The sequence below is a fragment of the Anolis carolinensis genome, chromosome 2, assembly GCF_035594765.1.
Source record: "Anolis carolinensis isolate JA03-04 chromosome 2, rAnoCar3.1.pri, whole genome shotgun sequence".
Lineage (NCBI taxonomy): Eukaryota > Metazoa > Chordata > Lepidosauria > Squamata > Dactyloidae > Anolis > Anolis carolinensis.
In genome coordinates this window covers 136,067,549-136,079,250 of record NC_085842.1, presented here as the reverse complement: position 1 = coordinate 136,079,250, position 11,702 = coordinate 136,067,549, and the positions used below count along the sequence as shown (strand labels likewise).

The 11,702-nt window shown below is 39.8% G+C and overlaps 1 protein-coding gene across 1 annotated transcript in view; it reads left to right on the top strand.

The window, feature by feature from the left end:
- Positions 1-2,092: 2,092 nt before the first annotated feature.
- srp68 (signal recognition particle 68) overlaps positions 2,093-11,702 on the top strand; it is a 28,272-nt gene continuing 18,662 nt past the window's right edge. Inside the window, exons 1-5 of the mRNA XM_062973993.1 lie at positions 2,093-2,298; positions 5,660-5,726; positions 6,225-6,338; positions 10,073-10,268; positions 11,467-11,549. Coding sequence (XP_062830063.1) covers positions 2,133-2,298; positions 5,660-5,726; positions 6,225-6,338; positions 10,073-10,268; positions 11,467-11,549 — 626 coding nt within the window. The 5' untranslated portion in view covers positions 2,093-2,132. The remainder of the gene's footprint in view (positions 2,299-5,659; positions 5,727-6,224; positions 6,339-10,072; positions 10,269-11,466; positions 11,550-11,702) is intronic.

Here is an 11,702-nt window from a genome sequence, read left to right as displayed (position 1 = left end):
CAGAAACCTATGAGTAAAACTTTGAAAAATTACCTTTTGGACCATAGCTCCCAGAATACCAGAGTCACCATGTAGTCCATGGTTTTTAGCTGTGAACAAAAGTAATTAAAAGATTTGCATGTTAATCATTCATTTACCCTTCCCTTCTTCACCTTCTGATTCTTTTGCTTTTTCCTATGTCTCTATTTAAGATTTCAAGTGCTTTGAAGCATGGGCCTATCCAGTCTATCCGTTCCAAAAGGCCCTATCTTTGATGGTGTTATTAAATAGCTAAGAACATTCATAATAATTCAAATAAAGATTTGTCAAACACCTTGCAGCTGCAAGTTTTTCGAGTACAGAAATATCGTATTCTCTATTAATCACTTTTAGGATATATCCAAGTTTATTTCAAATCCATGTATTGCCTATGAATCCAGAATTAGAAAACTTATAGTTCTGTTTGTAGAAAAATGTAATAAAAATGCCAACATCTAGTGCAAAGATAAGCTGGCTAAAACCCACTGGTTTTTAAGAATATGCCAAATTCCCTATTAAATTCCTTCCAGAAAATATATACAAGCCAATTCATTAAAACCAAACTCAATAGAACTGGGGATATTTAGCATGGAAGCCTGGTGAAATGAAGACCCCATCTACACTGCCATACAATGCAGATTGCGTACAGTATATGGTCAGTGTAAACCCATCTGTGCAGATGGAGCCATAAGCTGTTTGGTAAACAGAGTGGAACTTAGTTTTCAGCCAGCTATTTCATTTATCACATTTTAGAAGGACTTGAGAAAACAGTGTATTCTTTGGGTTGCTGAATTTTCCAGGCTACAACACAAAGGTGTATCTTATTGCCTTTTGACACCACTTAAACTGCCAAGGCTCAACGCTATGCAATCCCAGGAGCTGTAGTTTTACAAAGTCTTATTACTCATGCTTCAGCAAACTACCATTCCCTTAGCATTGAGCCTTGGTTGGTGTCAAACTGTTATTATTCTGCAGTGTGGATACAGCCTTAATGATCTCTGTAGAGAAGCCAAAACGCAGGAAATAGTTTCAACACTTATGCCACAGGAAACATATAAATAACAAGTGGAAATGGGATGATTTAGTTTTCTATATAAAACTTAGGAAACAGCTTTTTTAAAAAAAAAACAACTTATGCAGTTTTGGTATGTGTCTCCTTTGGAAGCTACAAAATAAATTTTGAGTCGCTAATAAAATAAAGAATACACTCTGTTGTCAAAGGCTTTAATGGCCAGAATCACCGAGTTGCTGTGAGTTTTCCGGGCTGTATGGCCATGTTCCAGAAGCATTCCCTCCTGATGTTTCGCCCACATCTCTGTCAGGCATTCCCGGAGGTTTGAGGTCTATTGGAAACGAGGCAAGTAGGGCATATATATCTGTGGCGTGTCCAGGGTGGGAGAAACAACTCTTGTCTATTTGAGGCAAGTGTGAATGTTGCAATTGGCCACCTTGATTCACACTGAATGACCTTGCAGCTTTGGTGTTTTTTTTAAAAAAAAACCCCTCTAAAATTAGGCCAGTAAATAAAGAACAACACTCAGAAGACAGGGGAATTCCAGACAAGAAATAATCAGGGCCAGCTAACACCTCTCAACAAAGGATTCCCCCAGGCAGGAAGCAGGCAGGCTTTGAAGCTGCCATGCTATTCAATAATAATCAAGGTGGCCAATTGCAACATTTACACTTGCCACAAGCAGACAAGAGTTCTTTTCTTCCACCCTGGACATTATTCCACAGATGTATAAACCTCCCTTGCCTAGTTTCCAACAGACCTCACAACCTCTGAGAATGCCTGCCATAGATGTGGGCGAAACGTCAGGACAGAATGCTTCTGGAACATGGCCATACAGCCCGGAAAACTCACAACAACCCAGATGCGCCTGTGGGATTTCCTGCCTTGAGATTCTGGGGTATAGGGCTGTGTGGAAGGGCCCTTAGTCTCCTGCTCCAGAGACGCAGCTGTCACTCAGCGCCTCTGTCTGGAAACCCCGCCCCCGCCCCAGTCCTCCTCCTTCCCGTCGGCCTCAGCGGCCATGGCGGCCACGCGGGGCGCTCTAGGCGCCTCCTCTTCCCCGTCCCAGGGTGCTCCGCGCGGCAAGAGGCACAGGAGCAAGATGGCGGCGGAGCGGCAGGTGGCTGGAGGGGGCAGCGGCGGCCGAGGCGCTCCCGGAGGCAATGCTAGCGGCGGGGGCTCCGCGTCGGGCCCGGAGGAGAGCAAGGAGAACAAGGAGAACGAGAAGCCGAAGCCGGGCGCTCTGGGAGACAGCCTGGGTCTGGAGAGTATCCTTCCGGCGCGACTGAGGGGCCCAGGAGCCTCAGTGGGGACGTGTCACTTCGGCGCGGCACCCGCCTGCCTCCTCGCCCAGCACCCCTTGAGCTCTTTTTCTTCCCTTTCCCCAAGGAAACTATCTCCCCAGACATGCGGGTTTGGGCTGGAGTTTTCATTGAGAGATATCGGCCTGGCTGAAAGGATTCGTAAAGGCCACGTCACTCGTAGCACGGGAGTTAGGCGTCCCTGGGTGACGTTTAGCTGTAGAATGAATGTACTTCGACACCACTCTGACTTCCAAGGATCAGCACCATTGAATCCTGGCAGTTGTTTTGCAAGGCATTAAGCCTTCTCTGCCAGAGAGTGTTAGGGCTTCACCAAACTACCGGTCCCATGCATTGACTGTGCCATAAGCTTTCATAGACATAGTCTATTTCATCAAAGGCACCCGAAAAAGTTCACTTAGGGCACATCTGCACTGTAGAATAAACAGTTTGACACCACTTTGACTGGCACAGCTCACAGGAGTTGTAGCTTTATTAGGTCTTTAGTCCTCTCTACCAAAGAGTGCTGGTGTCTCACCAAACTAAAAATCCCAAGATTATTTAGCATTATAATATAATAATAATAATAATAATAATAAACAACTTTATTTGTATTCTGCCCTAGCTCCCCAGGACAGTGGTTTTCAACCTGCGGGTCCCCAGATGTTTTGGCCTTCAACTCCTGGAAATCCTAACAGCTGATAAGTTGGCTGGGATTTCTGGGAGTTGTAGGCCAAAACACCTGGGGACCCTGTCACAGGTTGAGAACCACTGCCCCAGAGCACTCAGGGTGGATTCCAACATACAATTACAAACTTTCAATGTCTATAAAAACAAACAAATACCGACATAAAATCCCAGAAAGCCCACATATGAAAACCCCCACATATACTGTAATAGCAACATTAAAATCTCACATCAAATTAGACCTAACATCAATAAATTACACCAAACGTAGTCAAACAAAAATTATATAATGGTTTAGAATCTGCATAAACAGATTCTAGTATTGAGTCATGGGAGTTGAGGTGGTGTGCAACTGCATCAATTCTACAGCACAGGGCAGGTCTGAACAACATGCAGCCTTCAGGTGTTTTTTTTTACTTCAGTTCCCAGAATTCCTGACTGTTGGACAAGTTGGCTAGGGCTTCAGGGAGTGGGAGACTCATATACCTGGAGAGCCACAAATTGTGCAGGTCTGTTGTAGAGAACCCTGGAGTCTACAAATGTTTATGTTACAATCCTTTTTTTCTCAGTCTTGAAAGTGCTACAAGATTCCTTGTGGTCTCATTAAGGGTGCGCCTGCATTATAGAATTAATGTGGTTTGATGCCACTTTAACTGCCAAGGCTCAATCTTATGGAATTCAGGAACTGTAGTTTTACAAGGTCTCTTAGCCTTTTCTGTCAGAGTGTTGACATTTATGAAACCACCATATTAAAAAAACTCTAAAATCAGGACAGTAAATAAAGAACAGCACTCAGAATGATTTCATAGCATTAATCCATGGCAATTAAAGTGGGGTAAAATAGATTGTATTCATTCTACACTACAGATGTACCTTCTGATATCTTAGTTCTAGTCAAACCCTGTAAGAATTTCAATTGTTCTTCCCCTTTGCTGTGAGATGGCAACTTACCTGGTTTTTGTGATGCCAAAGGAAACAACCAGATTATCCAAAGCCACCGCCCCACCCAGAATCGCTGGTTTTGCAGATACCTATATGTTGAAAGCTCCCTTTTAGAATGGACCAAGGTGGATTTTCAGGGAGTGGAGAGGTTGCAGAGAGGTCTGTGTATAAAAACAGAATAATGTTGAAAAGTGATCTTTGTATGCAAGATTTTCAAGCAAGAGATAAAAGTACCTTAGGCATAGATCTTGATGAAATGGAGAGGGAAAGGAAAGTCTTTATTTCCATAGTAGCCCACATGCAGAAAGAATAATAGTTTCAGGGGATTAAAATAGTTGGAATGATTACAGAAAACTCCAGAGAATTTTGTGCTGAATGTAGAATGAAACTATCAGCATGATGACTGAGTGACAAGAAAGAGGAATGTTAAATACCCTGTTTCCCCGAAAATAAGACAGCTCCAGAAAATAAGACCTAGTAAAGGTTTTGCTGAATTGCTAAATATAAGGCCTCCCCTGAAAGTAAGACCTATCAAAGTTTTCGTTTGGAAGCATGTCTGCCCAAACAGAACACCAAAGCTTGCAGGATCGGTAAATGTACGTACCATAGATTGTTGTACATGGAAATAATGGTAGTAACAAGACATTCTTGATAAGATTCGCACTTCGTTTGGTTATGCTGGTTTGTGATGACAACTACTGTACAGTATATAATAAATATTCATTTTTTTTGGTCAACAATAAATGTGAATTCTTCTTCATGGAAAAATAAGACATCACCTGAAAATAAGACCTAGCGCATCTTTGGGAGCAAAAATTAATATAAGACACTGTCTTATTTTCGGGGAAACACGGTAGTTAGCGAAGGATATAAGGATTCTAAGCAGTGTGTAATAATGTAGAGATGTAGTTGAGTACTTGTCCCAAAAATGTCTCCCTGAAGTCAACAGGGCTTACTTCCAAGCAGACATTTTGCTGTGAGAATTTCATGTGGTAGAGAAACTACTATTCCTGAAAAGTCATAAATCAATGGAAACAGATTTCCTGTCTTTACCCCTAACCTGCTGCAAGGTACTGCAACTTTTTCACAGTGATACCTTAACATGTAGCATTCATTAATGTTTAATGAAAAAATACCATCCTACACGTCCCTGGTTAAATGAAGGTGATATTTTGTGTAGGAGTTAATTCTAAGAGTAAAATGCTTTTTACTCATCCCATCTCCAGAAGACCTGCACCTACTGAGTTGTTTTCCAGGAACCACTGAGTTCTCCAAAATACATTTTATCCTGTAAAACAGGTTAACTACACAATTAAATAACATTGGATTTTCTGGTTAAAAATACAATAAGATAATAAATACAATTAAAATGCATTTTAAAACACAATCCCCCCAAAATCCCACTCATAACCTCCCCAGCAGCCTGCCCCTCATCCTTCTCTAATTGATTGCTGGCAAAGAAAGGCCCTGTCCTGTTTGCAGCCGGCAGGGATGGTGCCATCCTGGTCTCTTGGGAGGGAGTTGCTACACAGTGTGCTTTGCTATTAACGACAGTCAGAAAATTTTGTTGAATAGTATTTTTTGAACGTAACTTGAACTGAACTGTGATGAAATAATAGAAGACATGTTGCATGTGATATTTTAAAACTGTAACAGACTTCTTGTTTACTGGTTAAAGTTTCCATAACAAGCCCTTCAGTCCTACAGATTGTTAAAGAATCACAACAACAACATGGGTTACGTCATGGTGATTTTCAGAGATACAGGTTAGTGTAGAAAGATCAGTTCATGGAACATATTTGATGAACAAAAAGGGCCTTTTTGTTAATATAAGTGGGACTAAATCAGTGACAGTTCTTCTAGTGTCAGAAAAGATGCAATTTTAGAGAAAAATGTTCAAACCAAAGAAAGTTTGATTATGTGATGCCATTGGGAGACTATCTGTAGCACTTTGCAAGATGTAATTCACAACATTTCTTGTATGACTGTTCTACTTCAAGAATTGAAGACAAAGCCAACTATTATAGATCTAGCTTTTCTATGGCTTCATCTTTGGCCATATCTTATACTTAGTGCCGTCTTCAAAATATAATTCTGCATTTGTCACATCCTATTTTTTATGGGTGTATTTTACATAGGGGAAGTGTTTTCTCTTTGTTTAGGTGAGACAGAGAGGGAAAAGGCAAATTTACATTGGGACAGAAATAGAACATAAAGCAAATCTACATGAGAACTAACAGTTTTAAATTTGCTTTGACCTGCAGGGGTTATTGTTCCAGACGACTAAGAAGACTCAGAAAAACCCTTAACTTCAAGATGGGGAATAGGCATAAATTCACAGGGAAGAAAGTAACAGAAGAACTGTTATCTGACAACAGGTACTTGTATATTCGGTAGCTATTCTGAATCTATATAGCATATATCTGATTAGGGGAAGCATGTACAGTTAAATCCAGGATCTGGCAGGCTTGCCATGATGAAAAGTTAGGCAGGCTTCTAGTGATTGAGGTGAACCTTTTGTATCTATAGCTACATAGGGAAGGAAATGAATTGGTCCCTTTAACATTTTACAAATTCAGGTAACAACTGGAATTTATTTGGCTTTGTACTTGCCTAAACACACACACATATAGTAGAGTCTCACTTATCCAACATAAACGGGCTGGCAGAATGTTGGATAAGTGAATATGTTGGATAATAAGAAGAGATTAAGGAAAAGCCTATTAAACATCAAAATAGGTTATGATTTTACAAATTAAGCACCAAAACATCATGTTATACAACACATTTGACAGAAAAAGTAGTTTAATGAGCAGTAATGTTATGTTGTAATTACTGTATTTACAAATTTAGCACCAAAATATCGCGATATATTGAAAACATTGACTACAAAAATGCGTTGGATAATCCAGAACGTTGGATAAGCGAGTGTTGGATAAGTGAAACTCTACTGTACAACTAAAACTATTTTTGGCTGTAGGATAGATTGGAGGAAGTGGGAAAGATATGTGGTTCTGCTTCTGTATTTGATAGAAGTTCTGGTTTTAGTTCTTGCATTGGCAAAGAAACCGAGCAAGCCACCATGCCTCTCCCTATTATGTCTAACTTGTAGTAGAAGAGAAGAATACATATGAATGTCCTCTGTGCCTTATGGGAGCTCAAGATGTTTATTAGACATAGAAAAAAACCAACAAACTTGAGGCAGTAAATAAAGGCCCTTAGGTAATACTAAAAAAGATGTTTTGATAACATGCTACAATGCCCAGCATGTGTGAAAATTAGGACCTTAAGAAGGATTTTTTTTGCTGCTATAATAAGAAATCGCTTGCTTTCTATGAGGGTTATTGAACTCTGCTGCTTGATTTGTATTTCATAAGCCTTTTCAGTACAATATTGAAACCTTGCAATTTCTTCCAGTACCTAGCAAGAGTACATAGCAAAAAAACAAAACAAAAAACATTTTGCTCTCATTCCTAGGTATGCTTTTGCCTTAGGCAAAATTCCTCTCCTAACCTCTTAAACTTAGACCTTAAGAGAGGAGTAGAAGGTTTCCCAATGCATTTATCCATGAATAGGGACAGTCCTTGTCTGTCCAGGTCAGACAAAATTTGTCGTCAGTCTCCTTTTACACCTCAGTGGAGGTGGATGCATGTTGCTGTTTGGACTTCAGTAGAGAAGTATGACTTACGGCAGTGTTTCTCAACCTGAGGTCAAGACCCCTGGGGGGGTTGCGAGGGGGATTCAGAGGGGTCGCAAAATACCAGTATTTTCTGTTGGTCATGGGGGTTATGTGTGGGAAGTTTGGTCCAATTTGATCATTGGTGGGGTTCAAGGGGCTCTTTGATTGTAGGTGAACTATAAATCCCAGCAACTACATCTCCCAAATGTCAAAGTCTATTTTCCCCAAACTCCACCAGTGTTCAAAATAGGGCATATTGAGTATTTGTGCCAAGTTTGGTCCAGATCCATCATTGTTTGAATCCACAGTGCTCTCTGGATGTAGGTGAACTACAGCTCCCACACTCCCACCAAATCTTTCCAGTATTTCCTGTTGGTCATGGGAGTTCTGTGTGCCAAGTTTGGTTCAAGTTTGGTGGCGTTCTGAATGCTCTTTGATTGTAGGTGAACTGTAAATCCCGACAACTACAACTCCCAAATGACAAAATCATCCCCCCCCCCAACCCCACCAGTATTCAAATTTGGGTATATCGTGTATTTATGCCAAATTTGGTCCAGTGAATGAAAATGCATCCTGCAAATCAGATATTTACATTACAATTCATAACAGTAGCAAAATGACAGTTATGAAGTAGCAATGAAAATAATTTATGGTTGGGGGTCACCACAACATGAGGAACTGTATTAAGGGGTCGCGACATTAGGAAGGTTGAGAACTACTGACTTATGGACTTTAGTGAGTACAACTATACCTAAAGACTATGGACTGTTGATTAGGAATGATACCCTGTGTATTCAACACAGAGAGAACTACATCCTTAAATAAACTTAAATAAAAAATGTGCCTGTATGGTGAATTAATACAAGATGTTTGTAAGTAAACAAGATATTTTATTTTTCAGAGAGACTTTTTTTATCTGAGTGCATATTTTGAGCTAAGAGGTTTCAAGGAGTGTATATCCTTTGGGTAATTATAACTGCGGAGCCCCAGTGGCGAAGTGTGTTAAAGCACTGAGCTGCTGAACTTGCAGACCGAAAGGTCCCAGGTTCAAATCCATGGAGTAGTGTGAGCAACCGCTATTAGCTCCAGCTTCTGCCAACCTAGCAGTTTGAAAACATGCCAGTGTGAGTAGATCAATAGCTACCACTCTGGTGGGAAGGTAACATGCAGTCATGCTGGCCACATGACCTGGAGGTGTCTACAGACAACGCCGGCTCTTCAGCTTAGAAATGTAGATGAGCACCAACCCCCAGAGTCAGACATGACTGGATTTAACGTCAGGGGAAACCTTTACTTTTATCTTTAATTAAAACTGCAAAGAAACAACCATCCTCTGCTAACAAAATATATTTTTACAGTGCATGTCTTGGCAGTTCAAAGACATGGTTCTTCCATTTAACAGCTGAGTTACCTGTGTGCCATTACATTAATGCTTATGAATATCACTTGTTCAAAGAGTTGACTTCTAACAAGGTCATGCTTTTCTTGATTAGTGGTTTTCAAAAGGCAGTCTCCAGATGGTCATGGAGATTCACATTTGCCAAACGGATATGACATCATTTTTCCTTTTCAATAAGGTTATGATAGCCATTTATTTCCAAAGAGATATGTGCCCAGAGACTGGGTGCAGTTATTTTCATTAGTCAGCCCTTGCTGAAATCATCACTAAATAGCCCTCACTGCTTCCTTGCTATACAAACTGTTCTTGGATACAAATTTAATATTCTGTGAAGTAGCATTTTGCACTCCCTGTAAGTGGTTTTTTTTCCGACTGGAGAAGAGTTAGGAATGTGTGCTTTAGTTATAACCATGCTGGTCAGCCTTGAACAAATATGATAAAACGATTTTCTGCAGATTTTTATCTTCTTTAAAGGTTGCATATTCCATCTGCCAGAATATTATGCTAATTTCTGGATTGGAAGGGAAAACAGCAGTGTCTACCTCTTTCCGCTCATGTTTTTTGAGTATCAGTTAACCTATTTTCACATACCATGAGGTGATACAAAATCTGCATGGGATCTATATCCATGTGCCATTCACTGTGTAGGAGCCAGTGAGTTTAGTGTGCGTGTTGCAGTCAACTTGCTTAGTACTGCTTTTTCAAGGTAACTGTATCCCTTCTAGGCCTAGTACTATATGGTTGTCTCACTTGGAACAACTGTTGTCAGAACATAACATATAGAAATGTGGTATAGGGTACAGTATTATGGTGCCACAGAAGAATGATATAGACAAAGTTGCGATATACAAATCAACTTTTTAAATGAGGTTTGAATGGTTAGGACTATTTGGCAGGATACCTGATTAGGGCTTTAAAAGTCTAGGAGCAGACACATTTATATTCTAGATCCATGGGCTTATTTTCAAAATAAAGGGGGAAAGGTTTGCTTTGGAATACATTTATGAAGTTAGAACATTACTTAATACCTGTAGATACCTGCTCTTGATTCTCATGGATGCGGAAAGGGCCTGGAGCTATGCTATGCAGCTTAAGCAAGAAGCCAACACAGAACCCCGCAAACGATTTCACCTGTTGTCTCGCCTGCGCAAAGCCGTAAAACATGCTGAAGAACTGGAGCGACTGTGCGAAAGCAACCGGGTAGATGCCAAGACCAAACTGGAAGCTCAGGTTACTGCTCATTGTGAAACCTTTCATAGCAGAGGGAGAGAAAATGTATACTAATTTTTTGTTGTTCATTGAACCAATGATTCTGAATTCTCAGTAATATTCAAACTTCTTGTGAAGATTAAGTCAAGAATGTCCAATATGTCTTTAGTTAACTTGTTGAGCCATAGTAAAAGTAAAAGGATTTATTGAATTAGAACAGTGGTCTGTGTATTCTTGAGTCCAAAAATGAATCAGGCACAGAAAAAGTAGGGAAGAGAACAACTAATTGCAGACAATAGTTAGTATGGTTTAGTCCATCTGTTAAACCACTCTCTGAGGCTGAAGCAGTTAAAGAAGTATATGGTAACACATGGCAGCAAAACATGTAAGATGTGTATGCCAATATTGTACAATAGACTGTAGTGCTTGTGGGCATGCAATGAATGGTGATGTACTAAATGTCGAATATAGTTTTCAGAAATATCAGGCCTCATCATCCTAAGTTCTCTTCCTTCTGCATTCAGCCAGCAGAAAACCCTTAGATCAAAAGCATGCCTCTGTCTGGATTAGGCTGAATCCAGCCCATTGCTCAGAAAATACTGTTTCATTATCTTGATTAGGAAAGATCCTAAGATTTGCAGACTTATTTTTGTAAATGGCTAGGTAAATCATCTATTCAAGAGCAACATCCTCAGGCACAACGTTCTGAATCATTACAAATACTGAGTACTGATTAGTGGAAGGAGAGGAAACAAAATGAAATTGGGGAAATAGGGCTGTTGAATCTTTATAGATTCTAGTTCCCTGGAGGAAAACACAATAAGCTGATTGGAACCCTGAACAAATGTTAGGAAAAATGCATTGTGGCATTTTATTGTCGAACCTACATTTAGAACCAAAGTGGAACAAATGAGCCCCTTCTGGTATTACAGGTAGATAGTAGATTGTATTTTACAGAAAAAACCTTCTTTTGAAAAAATTAAGTACCAGGAACATTAATTTGTATAATTTGTATTTTGTGAATTCTTGGGAGTAATAGATCTAGTGTATTCATGTTTTTATACGGTAGTATGTTTCAAAGAATTTGTGATAATAGAGAGGACTAAGGAAAAGAATTGTGTTTTCAATGGGTTTCTGTTCCATACTGAGAATTTTCTTATAATTAAAGATACAAATCGTAGAGTTGCATTGATTAACTTTTATTCCATCCCCTTTATAGGCATACACAGCTTATCTTACAGGTATGCTCCGTTTTGAGCGGCAAGAGTGGAAGGCAGCAATGGAGGCTTTTAACAAGTGCAAGTGAGTTTAGCCTTCATATTATCACTTATCTGCTAATAACTTGTCAAACCAACACTAACATGACTAGGAATATTAATCAAATCCTTTCTCTGTGAAATTTTATTCTGTGAAATAATAATAATAATAAAACTTTATACCCCGCCACCATCTCCC